At 43.4% G+C, this 24,027-nt stretch overlaps 1 protein-coding gene across 1 annotated transcript in view; it reads right to left on the reverse strand.

Moving 5' to 3' along the window:
• Positions 1-2,747: 2,747 nt before the first annotated feature.
• DPYD (dihydropyrimidine dehydrogenase) overlaps positions 2,748-24,027 on the reverse strand; it is a 628,457-nt gene continuing 607,177 nt past the window's right edge. Inside the window, 2 exon segments of the mRNA XM_032217710.1 lie at positions 2,748-4,271; positions 16,187-16,327. Coding sequence (XP_032073601.1) covers positions 4,101-4,271; positions 16,187-16,327 — 312 coding nt within the window. The 3' untranslated portion in view covers positions 2,748-4,100.

Here is a 24,027-nt window from a genome sequence, read left to right on the forward strand (position 1 = left end):
TTTATTGTAAGCCCCCCGAGTCCTCCGGGAGTGGGCGGCATACAAGACTAATAAACACACAAACACACATCTGAAAAGTCAACAAGATTGGAAAACATTGTTTTATATTATTAAAACTCTTGTTGTCATAATTGGGCAAAATGGTGTACCATAGAGTAACAATTTTGGAACTAAGGTACTTCAAATGGGATAATTTACAAAACCTATTACCCACAAAATGAAATTTGGGAAAGTTGTGGCTACTTCAGGGTTAGTAACTGCTGCTATGCTGTTGCTTGGTCACATGATCTTAATATAGAGTCGAGGTGGCGCAGTGGGTAGAGTGCAGTACTGCAGGCCACTTCAGCTGACTGCTATCTGCAGTTCAGCGGTTCTAATCTCACTGGCTCAAGGTTGACTCAGCCTTCCATCCTTCCGAGGTGGGTGAAATGAGGACCCAGACTGTGGGGGCGATATGCTGACTCTGTAAACCGCTTAGAGAGGGCTGAAAGCCCTATGAAGCGGTATATAAGTCTAACTGCTATTGCTATATGTCATTTGTTAAAACAGTTTAAAGCAGTCATTTCTCTGTAATATTTAGTGCTATGTGTTAGGGTTTCATTTCATATGAAAAAAATAACAGATAACAACCCCCCCCCCAAAAACCCCTCCAACCCACCAACCAAGACCAAGACAAAACCAGCATAAATGACATTTCAAATTATTTTAAACAGAAACAGGTTACACTCTTGACTTGGCTTAACTATCAACAGTTCTTTGCAATGCTCTGACATAAAACAATCCTGTCAAAAATATTTATAGCAATCTTATTTTTGAGGTAATTGAAGAACAATGTATAGTGTAATTGACATGCTTGGTATGGAAAGATGTGAATATCACCGCCACAAAACAATCCAGGATCAATTCTGCTTTTCCTGCGTAATAGTAATGCTTTGAATTGGGTTGTATGTGCACGGCAATTTCTCTATCAAATTTTTAAAAATCCGCAGAGCTCTTTTTGATAGTGGGTTAATGAAAAACATTTTCTTTATTATTATGAAGTTCATTCTATGCTACAAGCCCAGCTTCATCAATATAAAATGATTGGATTATATATGACTGTTTGATAGCAAGTGATCAAAAAGGAGAGAGCTAATTCTGGAGAACTGGAAGCCTATTACATATAAAATGCAAATTGGCTTGCTATTTTTTTTATATAAAACATAAAAGCAGAGGAAAAACACATTTTAAAACAAGTTTGTATAATGTTCTTTAATTCTGATTTATTTATAACTATGTAAATATATTGAAATTTGAACGCAAGCATTATTTAATATGCACAATCAAAGTTTTGCATTTCAGTTGATAGCAAAGAGCACAGAGGATACATTATTTGCTATTTTAAATATTGAACAACACATGATTCTCTTGCAGCTTCTTTGGGATAAAATAGCTAGCAAAGTATTAGTACAAGAAAACACCCAACTGAGAATGAGAAATAAGTCGATGGTAACATGCTGTTTCAGAATGGTGGAAAATCCTTATCTTGGTTTTATTGTAAACAAACATGTTCTATTTTTGAATGTTTATTACACATTTTTTTTAAACATATGGCATTGGTATGCTAACAATTATTTACCTTACATTTTGCCATTTAAAATGCTTGCATATAGAAGATGTGGCTAGTAATATTTTAATGTACGCAAAAAGTTATTAAAACACTTATATGGTTTCTGAATGTTTACATATTTCTACTGTATTTCTTCTTGTGTGAGAACATATTGTTTGATCCAACATTATATATGATCTTTGAGTTAGAAGATAGGATTTTTTTTTTCAGAACCACTCTTGCTGTAGTAGTAGTACAGGATGAGGAGAAATCCATTCTACTCGTGATTTTTCTTTGTCTGGTGGATAGCAAGTATTTCAGTTGCTATCTGCTGCTGAGGCTTTGCCTACTAGTCCCACTAGTCCTTTCCACCCTGATGTATTCCTATTTTGAGAACGCACCATAAAGGAGAATATTTGTGGCTCAGGGTTGAAATAAGGCATCCTTGGTGCTCTCTGAGCGTGCTGGTTTTCTTGCAGACATTTCATTACCCAACTAGGCAATGAAGAGCCATTTGTTTAGAATGTATAGGGTCTCCTGCTTGAGCAGAGAGTTGAACTAGAAGACCTCCAATATCCCTTCCCATCCTATTCTTCTATGTTCTAAGGGGAGAACATCTTCTAACTCATTAACTAATTCTGATGGGCTGCTTCTTACTGTGCAGTAAGAGAGTTTGTATATCAGAATCATGGGGAGGAATAGATCTCATAATAAAAAACAGTAACAGGTTTCTTTAAAAGGTTCTACAATGATCTACCGATCAGATATCCTGCATTGACAGCACTTGAAATCTTCTTCAATATATATAAAAATTGCTGTGTGTGTCTGTGTGTGTTCCAGCATAACTCTGGAATGCCACAAGCAATTTCAACCAAACTTGGTACACAGATGACTTACTCTCTGGAAACAAATACTGTAGGGGTAAGATAACCTAACACCCCTCGGGGGGGGGGGAGGGTTGTTCTGTTAAGATACAGCATGTTGTACCTTACAATGGCTTCTACTGTACAGTATAGTGGAGTTGCCATGGTAACGACTTCACATTACCCCACACGGGGGCTCCCTCTGGTAAGTGGGAACATACAAGATTAGAAATTATGTTTGGTCTGAACATTTTCAACAAGGCTTTGATTATTTTTGAGGACAAATATATGGCTTCCGGGGGCACAGGGAAAACATTTGTAATTAATTTAATTGTTGCTGAAATTAGGGCTTTTCCTGCCTAATACAGGATTAGGATAAATAAATACCCGGGCAACACCAGGTTATCTGCTAATTACCTATATTTATTGGGACCTCAACTCATTCTTTCTCCAACCATTTGTGGAACTTTCATTTAGGCACAGTGAAGCCCAGGAGTGAAATGGACTTGTTATTTGGAAAATATTCAGTAGATGCCATTTATTGTCAGATACTATCTGTGGCGACTGAAACGCCTGTATCTTCTGAGCCTCACCCATCCATGTACGCTGAAAGAACCGCATTATTTTATCCTGCACTGTGCGTATGAATGGTAGCAAACAAAGAAAATGTTGAAGTAATTGCCTTCGGTCTTCTCCTAGTGCCTCAAGAATAATTTCATTTTGCCAACATCACAGTGATGCCGCAAAAAAATGTCCTATATTTACATGTGAAAGATTAGAATTAATAGATAGGGACTGGAAGTTCATTAACAGAACAACAACAACAAAAATTGTGCTATCAACTGAAAACATCAAATGACAAAAAGTGCACTGTATTTGCACATTTGATTTTTAATGCCTAGTCAGAGGTAGCATTTAGGGAGAAGTAGAATTCAGTGAGAACTAGAGTAATAGACCAGCAGATGCTGCCACTATCAAAACTGATTAATTGTTCAGGAGTAGCAGTTTAACCCTCTTTTTATATCTTTCTGTAAAAGCATCCCCCCCTCCATGATATACAATCCTTTGTTTGTGTGTTATATAGTTAATTACATCTTCCAAAACCAGTTTTAAAAGGAAATGAAATGTGTAATTACCCAATGTTTCCATGGTAACAAAGTTTGTCCATGTGTTAGGGTTTACATGATTACGAAAAGTTCCTTGAATTTCATTCCATTGTTACAGGGAAAAGAAAAATTAAAACTCAGATCGTCAGAACGTGTGCAGATTTTGTGAAAGAGAGAGAGAGAAAGAAGAAAAGTTATTGCATCTTATAAAAGGCAAAGCTAAATCACATCCAGCAAACTAACTTGTTATCAGAAAGGGAAAGAGATGGGAAATAAACTGAAAAATTCAGCCGGTTTTATTTGGCCTCTAATTAGGGTATTAGGTTCCTTTCCTCTCCTCTGCCTTTTCTCCTCCCCTTCCCCTTTTCCTTTCCTCCTTCCCTTCTCCTTTTTCTCCCTCCTTCCTCCTCCCTCTTTCCCCCTCTTTCTTTCCCCCTCTCCTTTTTTTTGCTAGAATGTACTGGACTCGCTGGTACTAATTAGAAAGCAAATCAATAGAATCAAGCAAATAGAAGTTTCCCTTTAACTGTTGGTCTGATCTTCTCAGCACACGGGGATCACAGCTAAGGGCAGGCCTCTCTTTGCTTCATAAGGTGTTGTCCTGGAAACCATTCGGATGCAGTCAATAATAGGGCAGATACTGAGGCACAGAGTGCAGCCTGTACAACTGTCAGTAACAGTGGGCAGGTGGGTTTCTGGATCAAATTGTATAGCCTGGAAAGCAGAAATAAACAGCATTGATGTCACTCACAGAAAAGGTCAAAAAACAACCCCATTTTTAGCATCTACATTTCCCGTAGTTGAGGCGCTTGGAGAAATCTTTGTTCGGTACCGCATTGCAGCTAACGGTAACAGTTTCAATCGCTAAGAAAACAACATTTTCTTAAAAAATATGTGAAATATTGAGGGTAAATTGGGCTCTGGGAGAAATCTCTTTTCTTCCTTTCGTCCTTATTCTCCTTCTTATGTCCTCAGTGGAGTTTCGAACAAAAATCAAGCTTCAGCACGAGTTGGTCAAGTTTCATAAAAAAATATCTGTGCCTTTGGAAAGTGAATTCTTCACAGCATACTGATGTACTGGCATTATTACAACACAAAGGTTCTGGTGGGGAGAGTGGGAAAAGGCATTCCTCCCCTTTCCTTATTATTGCTGCTGTCATTATTTCACGTATATGACATATACAAACATTTACAACACTAAGTAAGTAAGTAAGTGAGTGAGTGAGTGAGTGAGTAAGTAAGTAAGTAAGTAAGTAAGTAAGTAAGTAAGTAAGTAATGAGTTTTCTTATGAGAGGGTTGAGCTGGGCAAATATTGTACACTTGTGTGAGCAATGTAATGAGAAAGGGCTTTGCAAACAGCCTAGAAATGCTTTCCGAATAATCATGGCAGTGGTGGGTTCCGGATCCCGTTGCAACCAGTACGGTGCAACGGGCCCCGGCGTCCACCACATGAACGTGTGCAGTGCATGCATATTTACCGTCTGCGATGCTCTGCAATGCTCCAGCTGCTCGGCGGAGTGTCACGCAGGTGCCGTACACTTCATGTGCATGTGCAGAAGCTCCGAAGAGCTCAAATATAGGTAAGGACAGCGGGTGGGCAGTTGGGTCCTCTGGAGCACCCTACTGGAACGGTACCCAGTACTCCCGGCAGGCACCGGTAGGCCCGTACTGGGGCATACCGGTCATAATCCACCACTGAGTCCTGGACATCTTGAAGAAGACACTGCTTTAAGAAGCAAAAAAAGTATTTTGCTTGTGCTCCTGTACATGTTGCAGAATCTCTTTCAACGGGTTTGTGCAGACTTCCTCCTCCTCCCCCTCAATGCCTTTCAATCGGTGTTAGCTCCTAGAAACTGCCGGGACAAGTTTCTGCATTTTTCTTGGCAAGATTTCAGAAGTGGTTTGCCATTACCGGCTTCCTAGAGCTAAGAAGATATGACTGGCTCAAGGTCATTTAGCTGGCTTTCTGCCTACATAGCTGAAAGTCATAATCTTCTGGTTTCTAGCCTGCTGCCCTAGCCACTACACTAAACTGTGTAGGCTATAAGATATCCTAAATCTAACTCTGCTTTCTGATGCAGGTAACGCCACAAGTTGTAAACTGGAGTCAATATTACCAACAATGAATTTTCTTGCATCATGTATATCTTTTCAAAGTGCCTACACAGGAACTCTTGCAAAATCTTTAAGGTTCACCTAAAGCCAGGGGTGGGTTTCTTGCCCCGTTCCAACCGGTTCGGTTGGAACGGAGCCAGCGGCATCCTTGTGCACGCTTGTGGCGCACGCATGCATACTAGCATCTGTGCGATGCTCCAGCCGCTCCTGGAGGATCGCGCAGGCGCTGTATGCGTCCCGCACATGTGTGGAAGCGCAGAACTCGTCAAAACAGGGTAAGGAGCGCGGGCGGGCGAGTGGGCCATTCGCCGTTCCCGGACGTTACTTACTTCCGGGTTCGCCGACCAACCGGTTCGCAGGGACCGCTGCGAACCGGTTGAAACCCATCCCTGCCTAAAGCCATGCCACGTCAGTTTTTGTGGCCTCCTTCTGTACATCCAGAGACAGAAAGTTTACTTTTCAAAAAGTTTATTTACTTCATGTGTTTGTGTAGGCCGAGGGAATGTGCTTCCCAAAGTGGCAGTTTTTATTCTTATTACGTGGAGTTGGAAAAACTCCAGTGGGGTAGTTTGCCTAGTTTGTTCCAGACAAAGATGAGAGGACAAATAGCTCATGGATCTTCCTTAAAGATGGAAGCACCAATTCAAATGCTTCCTATGGTAGTTTCCTGCTAAACTAACCATGTTATCACGGACCCCATACTGACTCCAGAAACCTGCAGGTAAATCCAGAAACAGCACCAGCAGTTGGAACAGAAGGCTGGGTATTCAGGCATATCTATCGCCTCTTTACCATGAGCGGAGAAGAATTAACAAAATACAAAGCCACCTTCGGAGCAGCCCTTTTAACAAAGAATCCTCCAGGCTCACCATTTGTTGGGAGAATGATGTAGGAGGTGACTAATGAGAGAAGAAGCTACAGTACAAAAAGTACAACTTGAAATGGACCAGTGAGTCTTCCCTCGTGGCTAGTATCCCGAATACCCTTGTTAATCAACAAATTATTCTTTGCCAGCAATCCGTGCCCGCAGCTCCAGACCTCGGCTGGAAAATGCAACTAATGGCCACACTTTTATGATAGTCCTATTCCATTGCTAAAAATAAAACAGCACCAGAACATTATTGCTGTTGCAAGCAAACTAAATTATTTCAGCGCTGTCACTGTAACATATTATAGGACACTTTTATTAGGCCATGATATCTTTGATAGCAGCCCTCTCCAAGGGGGAAAAAACAAAAACCTCAATGCTGGTGTCTGTTTTTTTTAATCATTGATTCCTAGAGGGTATTTTTTATTTTTTGTTTTGTAAATCTTTTGTTTTTAAGTGTGTCTTTATTTGCATGAATTCTTTTCTTGGCAATGTTTATGTGGACTGAAGGCTGGAGCAGACTTCAGGCTGCACGTGAGAGAAGATATGCATCTGTCATTCGGTTACATAGGTGTTCCTTTTACATGTCAGTGAATTTTAATGTTTCATGCTTGGGTCTGCCTTGCCCTCCCCCACCTCCTAGTAGGAAGTCAGAACCAATCAGCACGCAGGACGTGCACCTCCGCACAACGCACAGTTGAGATTTGTGGGGAGGGGATTGCATCAGCCCATATGCAGTCTCCGCTTACTCATCAACCCCTTCGTGGCGTAGGTATGCAGTGACAGCTATGGGGCAGTTGCAGGCAACCCTAAATCAACTCTGTTCTGTTCCATGCTTCTGTTCTTCCGTAATCTCTGATAATCTAAAAATGAACTTTGCAAAAAATAATAATAATAATGGTTGGTGCTTGTGGCAGAGGTGGTATTCAGCCAGTTCTGACAGGTTCTGGAGAACCGGTAATGGAAATTTTGAGTAGTTCGGAGAACTGGCAAATAGGCTGGCCTGCCCCACACTGCCTCCCAGCTGATTTTTTTGTTGTTGCCCTGAACAGGAGAACAGAGCTGGAAAGCAAGTTAGTGGGGTGGGGAGAGAATGGGGATTGTGCAGCAATCTTCCCCCAGGAGTGGGGAGGGAATAGGGATTTTGTAGTATCCTTCCCCTGCCACAGAGGGGGGTTCCTACCAGTTCGCACCTATTCGGTAGAACCGGTTCGTCAAATCTACCGAACCGGTTAGAAGAGGTTCCACCAGTGGACCCGGAAAGCAGGCCACACCTACAGAAGATGTTCCAAAAATTTTTTGAAACCCACCACTGCCACACACACACACACACACACACACTCACAGACAGACAGACTGACAGAGAGAGAGAGAGAAAGAGAAAGAAAGGAAGAAATAAATAAATAAAGAAAAAAGAAAAAAGAAAGAAAAATAGTGAGAGAGAGATGAAAGAAAAAAAGAAAAAAGGGACAGAGAGACAAAAGGAAGGAAAAAGAGAGAGAGAGAGGGAGGGAGAACACATGGTTGGCATGCGCGGGTTTGGAATGGCGACCGGGCTTTTTCGCTCCACATTAATTCTGGCGAAAAAGCACCGAGAAGCCTCCAAACGGACCGCTAAAACAGCTGGAAACAGTTCCTGGGAGAGCTCAAGAGCTCCGGAATCTATAGGACCTGCTGAAATCCGGAGGCTCGCATTTTTACTATAGCGGCAGCCCGGGCTACCCAGCTGTGCGAGGACGGCGGCGACGGCGGCGCGCGGCGGTGAGAGCGGCGCGCGGGCGTTCGGAGCCTCCCCTACCACCTTACCATCTCTGGTCTTTTTCGGAAGCCCCTGGTGCTGCTGGTGAGCCCCCCTGGCCGATTACCTGCTGGCCCCTGGTCCTATCAGACATCCAGAGCAGCGGAACAGCAGCTGCTGAGCTTAGAAGAAAAACGTGGAGGAAAGCATGAGGAAATGGCGGCGCCAAACAGCTGACTCACAGCATTACATTCTTACATCCTCCTTTCCGGCCAGCTTGCTGACTATGCTGGAGCTGAGTGGTGGTGACTGTGTCTGTGAGTCTTGGTGACCAGTGAGTGACTAGTGAGCTAAGAGGGGCGAACTTTTAACCTAGTCTACTTTAAAGAAGGGGGCTGTCGGAAGCTGTTGGAGGCTGCACTGAATCTATAGATTGAAAGACGCCCCCCCCCCCTCGGATCTATCTCTGCTCACTTTGCTACCTGTTACCTAATTTATTATTTATCATCTGCTGTTTTGCTATTTATTATCGTTGTAACCCCCTCCGGACCTTGCTCCCTGCTCACTTAATTATTAAGAGGAGTAGGACTGTGGCCAACTGGCAAGGAGGAGTAGAGGATGGCGACAGCAGGGACAAGGACTGAGCCCCGAAAATACCAGCAATTTTCCTTCCATTTGCAAGAGCGGTGCAAGTTAGCCTCGAACTCTGGCCTCCTACATTGGGGCCCTTATATATCTTTGAGAAAGAGACTTTCGAATATACAGCCCGCTAACCTCCACCAGTGGGGCAAGACTATATGGGAGCCGTCTACGAACTCTGGAGCTTTATACTCAATCTTGTTTGTCTACAGCCACCTTATATACTACGTACTTTTGACTTGGTGGCTAAGGACATCTCCCCAGGACATAAGAAGGGAGAGGAGCAGACCATCGCTTCCTCCACTGTTTCCATATTATTATATATTATAACTGCGCAATTTTAATTAGAATGTTGAGTGTATGGGAGTTGCTTGGAATTGAATGAATGCCCACTTTTAGTAATTGTTACCTTGTATTTTATATGTTTTAAATTCTTACGTGGGATTTGTTAGAGTGGATAAATGAGAATGCTTGACTCGGAGGACCTGCTGGGGAAGGCGGGGGGAACTGGGGTGGTTGGGGGGACCATGGACATGGGAGTGGGTCGGAGCATAGCGGTCGTGACAGGGAGAGGCAGATACGGCGGGGACCTTAGGGCTGGCCATTACCGGGGAAGGAGGGTTCGCTACATTACAGAGATCCCTCCTTCCGGCCCTAGGAGTCCCACTCCAAGACCAGATGGCGCGAGTAGTCAGGACCCTGGTCTCAGGCTGTTGTCGCTAAATGCCAGGTCTGTTGTTCACAAAGCTCCCCTCGTCCGGGACTTAATTGTTGACGAGAGGGCAGACCTGGCATGTATTACTGAAACCTGGCTGGGCACAGAAGGAGGAGTCCCCCTTGTAGAGATGTGCCCAGAGGGATTTCAGGTGCTTCATCAGCCGAGAGCCCAGGGAAGGGGTGGCGGTGTGGCTATTGTAATCCGGGAGTCTCTGTTACCTCGTAGGGTCCCTGCTCCGGAGCTTGTCGGGTGTGAGTCTCTGCTGATAAAGTTGGACCTCAAGGGTCAAGTGGGTTTGCTGCTAACGTACCTGCCTCCCAACTGCGTTGCAGCATCCCTCCCCTCGCTCCTCGAGTCAGTAGCCGAGCTGGCAGTTGAATTCCCCAGGCTTATAGTTCTGGGGGATTTCAACTTGCCATCGCTCGGTGAACGCTCTGAAGGGGCGCAGGAGTTCATGGCTTCCATGACAGCCATGGGCTTGACCCAAGTAATTCGGGGCCCAACCCATGCAGCGGGTCACATGCTCGACCTCGTATTTCTCTCGGAGCAGTGGATGTGTGATCTTGGTCTGAGGGGTAATGAGATCATACCCCTGTCGTGGTCAGACCATTGCCTACTGAGGCTTGACTTCCGGAGGCCAAACCCCCACCGTAGGGAGGAGGAACCGACCAGGTGGTTCCGCCCCAGGCGACTTATGGACCCTTTGAGGTTCCAGACGGAGCTTGGGGTTATTCCTGATACCCTCGCCCACAGTTCGGCGGAGACTCTGGCTGCCGCCTGGTACTCGGCGGCGTCGGAGTCTCTCGACCGGATTGCGCCACTACGGCCCCTCCGGGTCAGTGGATCCCGGAGAGTTCCCTGGTTTACCGAGGAACTCCGGGAGAAGAAACGCCGGAGGAGATGCCTAGAGCACCAGTGGAGGTCCGATAGGTCCGAGGCAAACCGAGCACTCTTAACTACCTGCACCAAGGACTATGTCCGAGCATTAAGAACTGCAAAAAGATCATATATTTCTTCCTTGGTTGCGTCCGCCGAGTCACGCCCAGCCGCCCTGTTCAGGATAACCCGCTCCCTCCTTAATAGGAGGGATGCGGGAGACCCCTTGCAGGGTAGGGCTGAGGATTATGCTCAATTCTTGGCGGACAAAGTAGCTCGGTTTCGATCGGACTTGGACTCCACCGCAGTAGATCCAGCTGAGACACAGGGGGATCATTTGCCACATCAGTTCTGGGTTGAGTTCCAGGAAGTTGCCTCTGGGGATGTGGACAAGGCCATCCGAGCTGTAAGTGCCTCCACTTGTATTCTGGACCCGTGTCCCTCCTGGCTGGTGGCCAACAGCAGGGAGGTGACACATGGCTGGATCCAGGCGGTTGTCACCGCCTCCCTTCGGGAGGGGCACTTCCCAGCCGCGCTCAAAACGGCGGTGGTGAGACCCCTCCTAAAGAAACCATCGTTAGATCCAGCCATCTTAAACAACTTTCGTCCTGTCTCCAACCTTCCCTTTATTGGGAAGGTTGTTGAGAAGGTGGTGGCCTTTCAGCTTCGACGGGCCTTGGAGGAAGCTAGTTATCTTGACCCCTTCCAGTCCGGCTTCAGACCTGGTTACAGCACAGAAACCGCTTTGGTCGCATTGACCGATGATCTCTGGAGGGCCAGAGATGGAGGCTATGCGTCCATCCTGGTTCTCCTTGACCTCTCAGCGGCTTTCGATACCATCGACCATGGTATCCTTCTGCGACGACTGCGGGAGGTGGGAGTGGGAGGCACTGTTTTGCGGTGGTTCTCCTCCTACCTCTCGGACAGGTCGCAGTCGGTGTTAGTAGGAGGGCAGAGATCGTCCCTGAGGCCCCTAACATGTGGAGTACCTCAGGGTTCGGTCCTATCCCCCCTACTATTTAACATATACATGAAACCGCTGGGCGAGATCATTCGGAGGCACGGGATAAAATACCATCAATATGCGGACGATACGCAATTGTATCTGTCCGCCCCGTGCCAACTCAATGAAGCGGTGGACGTGATGAACCGGGGTCTGGAGGCCGTTAAGAACTGGATGAGTGCTAACAAACTGGTGCTCAACCCGGATAAGACCGAGTGGCTGTTGTGTTTCCCCCCCAATAATTTGGCTAATACACCAACGCTTAGGCTGGGGGGTCAAATTTTATACCCCTCAGATAGGGTCCGCAACTTAGGAGTCCTCCTGGATCCACAGCTGACTTTTGACCATCAGCTGTCAGCTGTGACCAGGGGGGCATTTGCCCAGGTTCGCCTGGTCCGCCAGTTGCGGCCCTACCTAGATCGGGGGGCCCTCACAACAGTCACTCGAGCCCTTGTGATCTCTAGACTGGAATACTGCAATGGGCTCTACATGGGGTTGCCCCTGAAGTGCATCCGGCGACTACAGCGAGTCCAAAATGCAGCCGCGCGAGTGATAGTGGGCGCACCTCGGTTCGCCCACGTTACACCTGTCCTCCGCGAGCTGCACTGGCTGCCTGTTGGTCTCCGGGTGCGCTTCAGGATAATGATGACCATCTTTAAAGCACTCCATGGTAGTGGATCTGGGTACTTGAGAGACCGCCTTCTGCCGATTACCTCCCTAAATCGACCAATCAGATCGCACAGACTGGGCCTCCTCCGAATTCCATCTGCCAGTCAATGTCGACTGGCGACCACACGGAGGAGAGCCTTTTCTGTTGCTGCCCCGACCCTATGGAACGAGCTCCCCATGGAGATCCGCACCCTCACCACGATCCAGACCTTCCGCGCAGCCCTCAAGATCTGGCTCTCCCAGCAGGCCTGGGGATAGGCTTCCAATTACCCGCCCGAGTGTTTGATTGCTGAATGAAAGTTGTGTTTTATTATTTTTCTTTTGTTCACAAAGTGTTTGTTTTGACCTTGCACTTCCCCTCCCCTGTGGTTGTAAGCCGCCCTGAGTCCCCTCAGGGAAAAGGGCGGCATATAAATCCCAATAAAACCAATAAAACCAAAAACCAAAGCCACTCCCACCAGGTCACATGGCGGCAAGCCACTCCCACAAAGGAAGCCACACCCACAGAGTAAGTTCCAAATTTTTTTGAAACCTATCACTGCCCTGCCACACCTACACAGCCATGCCCACAAAGCCACGCCCACAGAACTGGTAGTAAAAATATTTGAATCCTACCACTAGCTTGTGGATATTGTCTGGAATATTTGCCTTGCAAAAACAATGGACGATTGATGCCGCAGCAATCATGAGGCTGTAAACAGAATGCAATGCAAACAGAATCGCGCTAAGAGGAAGGGAGGAAGGCGGGGGGACATCCTTGCTTCCTAGGGATGTTTCAGGGCAACTTCTGAAAATTGGGAGCTAGCTCATAATGAAATTAGAATTAAAACTTGATTGCCCATTAGAATGCTGAATTCCGGTACTTTTTTTTTTTTTTACTTTAAATGTTATTTGTGTGTCTAGTACATTTCTGATGTTTTAATCTTTTCTATCTATGATAAAAGAAATGTCTTCTCAGTATTTTGGACACAATTCCTGAGAATAGGCTCTGGGGTCTTGACCAGTTGCAGTTCTACACCAGGTTGTCTGGACTAGGAAGAACATAAACATGAGATGAAATGGGGAGAGGTGGCGAAGACCTGTTCCGTGGCCATGTATTTCTCATTTTCACTAAGCATTCTAGACGGAAATAGATGGTTACCCATCCAAATCTTCCTAATGTGATATATTTCTTAAAATATGCGCACCTCTTGTCAAAGCAGGCAGCCTTTATTAGTTTGGCTCTAGACATGATACACTTTAATCAAGTGGAATAGATCAAAGAGAACAATTTGTTAAATGCACGACATGTGAATGTGAGTTTTCTTTATTAGTTCAGATTGGTGTCTGCACCATTCCTCCCAGCCTTGTTTTTCTCAGCATCATCTCAGTATATTTGCTTAAGTTGTAAGGGATCATGAATGTATAATTTATCTTAGCTCATAGTGTGTGGACTCCCAGCAGAAGTCTGAAATATTTGAGAACCATTTTTCAATCATGGACCTGGCTACCTGAGAGACCGCCTCCTGCCACATAACTCCCAACGACCAACAAGATCTCACAGGCTGGGCCTCCTCCGGGTGCCGTCGACCGGACAATACCGGCTGGCGGTCCCCCGGGGGAGGGCCTTCTCTGTAGCTGCGCTGGCCCTATGGAACGATCTACCCGTAGAGATCCAGACCCTCACCACTCTCCCGGACTTCCGTAAAGCCAGTAAGACCTGGCTGTTCCGGCAGGCCTGGGGCTGTTGATCAATGTCCAGCCCCACTTAGACAGTATGGATGGTGTGTAATTTTAACAATTGTATTTTTATTTCTAAATTTTTAAATGCTTTTTTATCTTGTCTGTAAGCCGCCCAGAGTCCCAAGGGAGTGGGTGGCATACAAATTTTATTAAATTGAAATTGAAATTGAAATCATCCCTAACCAACTCATGTTTCATGTATTTCCCAATGACAGTGTACTGCTTAAATAGAATAGAATTCTTTATTGGCCAAGTGTGATTGGACATACAAGTTGTAAGGGATCATGAATGTATAATTTATCTTAGCTCATAGTGTGTGGACTCCTAGCAGAAGTCTGAAACATTTGAGAACCATTTTTCAATCATCCCTAACCAACTCTTGTTTCATGTATTTCCCAATGACAGTGTACTGCTTAAATAGAATAGAATAGAATAGAATTCTTTATTGGCCAAGTGTGATTGGACACACAAGGAAATTGGAGTCAGTTGTAGGGGACTTGGCTGTTGCTTGTTGTATCTGACATGGAGAGGGTGGTGATAGTTGACAGTGGTTTCCTCTCAAACCTACATTAAAAATATGTACTCCTCGTTCTCTGGTATTTCATCTCCTTTATTATTTTATGAAGAATCACTTTAAGCTTACAAAATTCTAGGAATCCAGTAATTCCTATTAAAAACAACAAGAATGGGAATTACTGAACTCTATCTTGCCAGACTCAATTGTGTCCTCCAGAAATTTTTGCTGTTATAGTAAGTCAAGGAGGCAGAATACATTTTTGTATGGGCAAAACAAACCTGGGAAATTCATTATGTTCAACAACAGCAACATTAAACCGCCTTGTTAAGTGTTTCATTGTTATTTCTGTTTGTCTGTATATGGTGACCCGATCCCATCTTGTTTAACTCAATAAATAAAATTAACTTCTTGCATTATTTATTAAATGAAGTCTTTGTTTTATTTATTAAGTTTCTAGCATATTTTATTTTCACACCATCTCTTTTGAGCTTCTCGGTAGGTCCATTGGAAATGTTAGTTACTATTGTTGAGTCCAATATTAATGTCAGGCCTGCATTTATATTCCTTTTAGAATTTTGACCTGCCACACTTTCTCTCATTTCATTATGCAGTTTCATTAGTATAGTCAATGGGAGGGGGGAATAGATAGGAGTGAGATTGTGGAATGTATTGTTTTCATTCTTTACTAGAAGCCAAGGTCATCCTTTGTCTCCGTACCTTCACACCTGACCGGAAGCAGCTGGGTGTGGATGCCAGCGTGGAAGAAGAAGATTGGACCATGTGATGGATTGTGGGTGTGAGGACAAGACCATGAACTGTTAACTGGGTGGAATTCTGATGTCATTTCCAGTATTGGGATTCCATAGCATAATGCCAACATGTCCATCTTATTAAATTGGAACTTTAAGGATAGCTCTGCCTTGGACTCTGATTTAATTCTGCATGATATTTGGAACGGTGACATTTAAATTATAACTTTGAATCTAACATTTGATTCCTTTATATTAATTCTTGTTCATCTACATGTTTGCATTTCTGTATGAGTCTCTAAATTGTATGCACACATATATAGTGTGTGCAAATTATATGTTACACAAACATAATCAATCAATATATTGTATATTAAACTGGGGTTATCCTATCATCAGTTAGGAGTTAAAGAGATTTCTTAGATCCCAACACCAGATCACTACTAATATAAACATGGATATAGCTTCCTGTTCTACTATAGATTTGGATGTGGTCACTGAAACAATTAAATCTAATTGAGTTTTATGTATTTAAATAGATTCTCCAGTGTGTCACTACCAAAATATTTTTTTTCCTCCAACATAATCTGGAAGTATCTTGTCTTCAACAGCATTCTGCAGCATGTAATGCTGGGAGAATCATGGCGGCTTAGCAATAGATGATATGCAACAAGAACACTGAAGGGGGAAGGAAGAGAGGGGGGAAGGGAGGGAGGGAGAGAGAGAAAGAGAAAGAGAGAGAGAGAGAGAGAGAGAGAGAGAGAGAGAGAGAATGAACAGAGAGCACACTGTGTATCTCAAGTTGCTAAGAAACCTGCTTTATTGACAACCTCTGCGAATAGATCAGACATGGTTCCTACAGTCTATACCTGGGAGTGTGCCAATGTTAATTTCCAGTATCTTGTAAATCTACTTTTCCCATCTGCCCGTCAAGAGACAGTGGAATCCTTCTGCCTCAGCAGCAGAAAGACAACTCACAGTGCCTTTTTTTGCTAATTACAGCTGTGTTCTTACCTGGTAGCCAGAATCATTACAGGTCATGTAGCATTTGCCACAGTTGATACACATTTCCTCATCAATCAGAGCCACAACTTGTTCGGTATTACTGAGCTCTCCATATGTTCCAATATACTGCAGTGCTTTTCCAATTACATCCTGGGGGGGAGGGGAGAAAAGATGGAGACAGGAAGCAAAAGAAAAAGGAAAAAAAAGAGGAAAACATTACTGAAATATCCAAGGTTGTTTCATGCCAAAGAGGAGCCCTTGAGAGCATGATTCCTTGCGATGTTGTTTTTCAGTGCTATGGCAATGTTGGGAATGAGGGCACGTCAAAAGCATTTGATACCCAGAACCAGTGGTGGGATTCAGCCAGTTTGCACCTATCCGGGAGAACCGGTTGCTAACTTTCTAAGCAGGTCGGAGAACCGGTTGTTGGAAGAAACCTCATTTTGTTTTCCCCCCCACTTTGCAAGGCTAATCCTGTAAGGAAGTCAGGAAGGAAACATTCTGGTGTTGTTTCTAGCATAATCTTTGTTGCCCTGCTTACAGAAACTGCCTCTCCGGTTAACCCTTATGACATTGCAACAGCTAAGACGAAGAGCCCATCGACGTGAGTGACGTTGAGTTGGCCACGCCCACATGGTCACATGACCACTGAGCCACACCCACCAAGCTGGTCATTAGGGCAGAGAACCGGTTGTTAAATTATTTGAATCCCACCACTGCCTAGGACCATGCAAAGTATGGCTCGTAGGTATTGATATATAAGCAATTCCAATATCATTTGAGCTGCTAAAAACAAACAAACAATAACTTAGCCACACATCAAAAAATGAATCAGATCTGTGCGCATACACTAATTATTCTCAGTGACCATTGTTCGGTGCAACAGGAAGGGAAAGAAAATGGGAAAGAAGAGATGTGTTGTGACAGACGCACTCAGTGTGCCTATCCACGGCTACTGTTCATTAGCACACCTCTGAGAATTCATTATGAGACAAGGAAAAGGCTGTATTAAACAACAGGGAACAAAAATGCAGCCATTGGAAAGAATATGCAAATGGCTTGATAAACTAACACATATTATTGCAATCATCTTTTTTTTAAAAAATCGGTTGACCCAATTGTGCAGTTCCTGTTTTCAAGAGGGCAGGCTGCACTTTAGCGCTGGAAAGATTATTTTACTGATTGTAGAATGAGTCCAAGAATCTGCTTAAGAGAAATGTTTGGGGTTCTTTTTTTTTTTTTTTTTTTTTTAAAAGAAGTTATCCATTAGTTCTTAAAGGATAAATCTTTAAAAGATTGGAGTAATTAGTCAGTCACCAACTTGCTCAAGCAGAGTGGCATCTGCCTGATTTTTCACAGGTAATCAGACAGAACGAGGCTGTGTAGGGAAAGGGATGTAGCTTAGGGCCAAAGCACATGTTTGTACAGAGAAGGCCTTGTTTGCAGCACCACATAAGCTCTGTGTTGCATTATTTTGAGGGGACAGCACATTTACACTGTTATACAAGCTGTACAGTGGTGGGTTTCAAAAATTGTTCGAACCTACTCTGTGGGTGTGGCCTCCTTTGTGGGAGTGGCTTGCTGCCCATGTGACCGGATGGGAGTGGCTTGCCGCCCATGTGACTGGATATGAAGATGCCAACGACACTTGTCAGAACCACCTTAAATTACCTCACACACAGCCCTGGCATGCATAAGAATATGATGTAAACTTGTTTTTTAAAAGGCATCTTTGGTTTGAGTTAAAACAACTTCAACACACGCAATGTTCTGATTGCACCACAAACGCAGTAGTCACCCTTACCTTTCACAGAGGCACTGAGTTTTATAAATAGGAGCATGATAGTGTAGAATAGTCATATCCAAGGACCAGTGGTGGGTTTCAAAAAATTTTGGAACCTCTTCTGTAGGTGTGGCCTGCTTTCCGGGTCCACTGGTGGAACCTCTTCTAACCGGTTCGGTAGATTTGACGAACCGGTTCTACCGAATAGGTGCGAACTGGTAGGAACCCACCTCTGACGCTGTATATTCACTACTTTACATTGTAGCTAAGTGTCATTTCTTCTATATTGTCACATGAAAAGATATACATTGGATGGAGTTGATGGACACTGAGGTCCTAAACAATGTAGTCTGATCAGGAGGCACCAAACTACATTCATTTTTGTGTAATTTGGTTTGCTGCAGTATTTGTTGCCACCTGCCATCTTTATAATTTGCTACTGCTGACATCCACCATCATTGTTGAACCAGAGGTTTTATTCCATGCATTATTTATTCCAGTGGTGGGATTCAGCCAGTTCGCACCTATTCGGGAGAACCAGTTGTTAACTTTCTAAGCAGTTCAGAGAACCGGTTGTTGGAAGAAATCTCATTTTCTTTTTTCTCACATTACAGGGCTAATCCTGTAAGGAAGGCAGGAAGGAAACATTCTGGTGTTGTTTCTAGCCTAATCTTTATTGCCCTGATTACAGAAACTGCCTCTCCGGTTAACCCTTATTACATTGTAACAGCTAAGGCGAAGCGTCCATCGATGTGAGGGATGTTGAGTTGGCCATGCCCACATAGTCACATGACCACCGAGCCACGCCTACCCAGCTGGTCTTTAGGGCGGAGAACCGGTTGTTAAATTATTTGAATCCCACCACTGATTTATTCCCATAATTTTTGACACTTCATTTAATGCTTACAGATCTACAGCTTTGTTTGGTTTTAAAGGGTTTGATGAGATTTCCTTTGTATTGAAAGTAGCAGGTAAACAAGTTATGTAGCTATAATAACAACAAAAGGAACAGAAAATGCTTTGTAGGCGCACTCTTTTATTGCCTTCTAATCCTCCCCAGAACATTCTCCTTGGATTAGTAAAGAAGCTCTAGGAATAAAATAGCATATGCATTGAGATTAATTTGCTGCATCTTTTTTTCTTGTGTTCTTTCTCTCTCCTGAAAATATCTCTTTTTGAGCATCAGCTAAAAGGCAGAAATTGTAAGATGACACTGTGGAACTTCGTTGCCTTATCTTGTTTTCCTCTGGATTACAGTGGTTGAATTTACAAGCATAATGATATTTTTTTCCTAATTGCCAACTCACTATGAGGGTAATCCAGTTCTGCTGATAGTCAAGCTGTGTTCTTTCTGATTGGTGCATTAAGTTCAGTAATGAGAATTCCACCGGCCAAATCTTGCCCTTAATTAGACCTCTGTTATGCTATTGCTTCCTAATTCTGCCCTTGGTGACATCTGTGTGGCTCAGCCTTTGTCAGTAGGGCTACCAGGTGTGTGAACAAAACCAACGCCAGTTGATAATTTTGATGGTAATGATTTAATTCCATAATCAAAACAGTTTAGCTGCTGGGAAAACAGAAGCAGAACAGAAAATAGAACCCGAATAGATTTTTAATTTGTCAGTACTCTTCAGATTGGGGGGGGGGGGGGGTTTACGGTGGTTAAGAAGTAGATTCATTTCATCTCAGCCACTGTTGCCATGCTGTGCTGAACACGGTCCAATTCTGAAGCTGAAGACAAACTATAGATTAAGATGAACACAGGACTCTTTCCAAAAATGACAATTCCATAACGATTCTCTCTTAGAACTGGACAATAAAACTGTACATTTTGCAAAGAAAAAGCACACTGTACACAAAAAGTGCACAATAAAAGTGCACGCTTCATATTTTGACCAATGGCATTCTACATTGGTGATGTATCAGGATAAAGGACCCTAGGAATTATCTCATCCCAATGGGATTGGCCTAATCCATCTCAGTACTGTAGAAAAGGCATGATGTGGACCCCATTGGACAAGGAATCCCAGCTAGCTCCCACCTTCTGGAATATTGTCTCTCGAATTAAGATCGACCCCAATCTTCTTGGCCTTTAACAAGAGCCTCAAAACATGGCACTGCCAAGCGGCCTGATGCCCTAATTGGGCATGTTGAAGACGGTTAGTGGATTAAGTAGAACCCACCCCAAGCATTCTTGTTTTAACTTATTTAATTTCTGTTCATTTAATTTTTATTTGTATTTCTGTTTGTATGCCACCCAGAGTTGCTTTAAACGAGATAGGCAGCATATTAAACAAACAAAGAAACAAACAAACAAATCAATAAAATAAGGGAGCACTTGTTAAATTTTACTACATCTTAGGAGAGGAGAATGGGAAGGGAAATGACAGCAGGCTGATCTGATTAATCTGAACTCAAATTTCTCATGTAAATGAAGTATCAGAAAGGTAATCCAATTCTACTATATTTGTTGGAAAATGTCACGTTTCCTATTTGAAGCATAGTCTTGTGAACTGATGGAAATGTTTAAATGGAACACTGGATGACTCGCATATTTTAAGGCATAAAAATAGGTCTTGCCCAGTGGTGGGATTCAGCCAGTTCGCACCACTTCGGGACAACCGCTTGTTAACTTTCTGAGCAGTTTGGTGAACTGGTTGTTGGAAGAAATCATTAGGGCAGAGAACTGGTTGTTATATTATTTGAAACCCACCACTGGCCTTGCCTGTATTGTTTCCAAGCCTTGCCACCTAATCCAAAGGATTCCCATGTCAACAGGATGAGCTAAGAATATAGATTTAATTTGAACAAAATGGTGTAGCGAGAACAATCTGAAACATTTCTGGCAAATTTTTCAGAGCTGTTGTAAAATTCCACCTCCGCATGAGGATATTACCCTGTGGCAGAACAAAGTCCTTTAAAAGTGAAAAAAAGAAAAGAAAAAGAGAGAGAGAATGGAATTGATGCTGGTTCTATTGGTTGAAAATAGGCGAGGATGAGGAGGTGGGGTTAATAATTTAAGCTCATGCAGATTTATATCAGATGCTGGTTGCAGATCTTGCCAATTTAAATCTTGTAGGCCTCCAAGAAACTGCATTGTGAATTAAGAGTGAACCAGATGTTTGGCTTGAAAGATATCTGTGTTGAAACAGGGAGAGGAAAAAAGAGATGTTCATCATAATTTCAAAGTGGGAGGAGGAGAAGAACTTACAGGATGAGTTTTGATACTTACTTTTGTTCCTTTAACTTCCACAACTTACAATTGCAGCCAAATTAACTAGCAACATCATTTTAACGTCACTCCAGGAATATTTTTGTGTGTAAAATACCACTCCTATTGGGATTTCTCCACCCCCGAAACAAATAGTGCTAGATGATCTCTCCCAATGTCTTTTTTTTTAATTTCACCTCCTAATTGCCAAAGTGACCCACAAACATAGTGCAAGAGATAATGCAACCAAATGTTGCAGGAGCTCTCATATCCCACAGGTGTATTGTACATCTTAGAAAATATGAAATTTACCAACAAACCAAGAAGGATGCTATGTGGACAGAAAGAAGAATCTGATTGTAAAGCCTTTGGGGAATTTAGAAAGATTCCACCAGCGGGAAAAAATCTAAAGGAAATAGGTGAAGTAGCCCCAAGGTATTAACTTTTAAATGCAGAGTTAAATTCAATTCCCAGACAAGACCTCCTCCCCCATTCTCCCATTATTCTGATGTGGTTTACTAGTAAGGTTATTGTCTTGTTTTGTGACATTGTCAAATACGGTGAGCCCAGGAGACCAGAGCATAAATTAAGAGGAGTCCTTTTATCCCGGCTACAACAGGATCCTTGTATTATATCTCCCAAAAGACATACTCAAAAGGGAGCACACGTGGGCCTGAAAAGTCGTATTGTTCATTTTAAAATGAAAAGAGCTATTTTGGTGTGAAGCACAATATCTGGGAAAATGAAAGATTTGCAGATTAGATATGTCAGGCAGTTATTAATCAACAGCAATACAGAAATGGGGGAAGGCAAATTAGAAAAAAAAAAGAGGGGAGGGGGATAAATGCCTGGTTGTAAGAAAGATGGATGGCACCTAAGTTACCCCAGAAGAGGAAAAAAGGGGACCTGATTTTTCTGAAGAATAATATATTTTGTGAAAAAAGCCAAATAGATTCTGACACCTTTGAGAACACGGAGATACATTAAAGCCATACAATGAAGTCAAATAATAAAATAAAAAGTTCTTTTTTTACGCCTCCATCTATCTGGAAAGCACCACGTTGGAAAGAATGGTATAAGGAGAAAGAAGATGAAGAAGAAGAAGGGAAAAGAACAAGTACAACAGCCATTTCATAGGAAAAATGCAAAGCAATAAAACATCTATAGTGCTAACTTAATAAAGCGATACACGTGATTAGAAAACCATAAAATATGTCAATTAATGCACAAAATAATCTATGAAAACTGCACTGAAACAAAACAACAGGATTCAAAATGTAATTATATCTTTCCCTCCTCTCTCTTTCTCTCTCTCTCTCCCTCCCTATTTCTCTCTCTTTCTCTCTCTCCATCCCTGCCTCCCATCCCCCTCTCTCTGTCGCCCCTCCCCTCTGGTAATGGAACTCAACTTAAGAAGATCAATATGGAAGCTAGTGGGGTCTTCCTTCGGTGTATCAGGATCCTAACTCTTAAATTCAACATGTATCCAAAATTGGATTGAATTGCATATGCAGTGTATTCAATAGAATTAATTTTAAAGAAGAATATATACAATGGGACAAAAAAGTATTTAGTCAGCCACCAATTGTGCAAGTTCTCCCACTTAAAAAGATGAGAGAGGCCTGTAATTGACATCATAGGTAAACCTCAAATATGAGAGACAAAATGAGAAAACAAATCCAGACAATCACATTGTCTGATTTGGAAAGAATTTTTTTTTTGCAAATTATGGTGGAAAATAAGTATTTGGTCACCTACAAAGAAGCAAGATTTCCTGTTCTCACAGACCTGTAACTTCTTCTTTAAGAGGCTTCTTTGCCCTCCACTCATTACCTGTATTAATGGCACCTGTTTGAACTTGTTAGCAGTATAAAAGACACCTGTCCACAACCTCAAACAGTCACACTCCAAACTCCACTATGGTGAAGACCAAAGAGCTGTCGAAGGACACCAGAAACAAAATTGTAGACCGGCACCAGGCTGGGAAGACTGAATCTGCAATAGGCAAGCAGCTTGGTGTGAAGAAATCAACTGTGGGAGCAATAATTAGAAAATGGAAGACATACAAGACCACTGAAAATCTCCCTCGATCTGGGGCTCCACGCAAGATCTCACCCCGTGGGGTCAAAATGATCACAAGAATGGTGAGCAAAAATCCCAGAATCACACGGGGGACCTAGTGAATGACCTGCAGAGAGCTGGGACCAACGTAACAAAGGCTACCATCAGTAATACACTACGCCGCCAGGGACTCAGATGCTGCACTGCCAGACATGTCTCGCTGCTTAAGCCAGTACATGTCCGGGCCTGTCTGAAGTTTGCTAGAGAGCATTTGGATCATCCAGAAGAGGATTGGGAGAATGTCATATGGTCAGATGAAACCAAAGTAGAACTATTTGGTAGAAACACAACTCGTCGTGTTTGGAGGAGAGAGAATGCTGAGTTGCATCCAAAGAACACCATACCTACTGTGAAGCACGGGGGTGGCAACATCATGCTGCTGAGGTGGCACAGTGGTTAGAGTGCAGTACTGCAGGCTACTTCAGCTGACTGCTAGTTTGGCAGTTCAGCTGTTCAAATCTCACCGGCTCATGGTTGACTCAGCCTCACCTTCCGAGGTGGGTAAAATGAGGACCCGGATTGTTGGGGGCAATATGCTGACTCTGTAAACCGCTTAGAGAGGGCTGAAAGCCCTATGAAGTGGTATATAAGTCTAACTGCTATTGCTATGCTTTGGGGCTGTTTCTCTGCAAAGGGACCAGGACAACTGATCCGTGTACAGGAAAGAATGAATGAGGCCATGTATCGTGAGATTTTGAGTGCAAACCTCCTTCCATCAGCAAGGGCATTGAAGAT

Source organism: Thamnophis elegans, chromosome 5 (assembly GCF_009769535.1).
Source record: "Thamnophis elegans isolate rThaEle1 chromosome 5, rThaEle1.pri, whole genome shotgun sequence".
In the NCBI taxonomy this organism is placed as follows: Eukaryota; Metazoa; Chordata; class Lepidosauria; order Squamata; family Colubridae; genus Thamnophis; species Thamnophis elegans.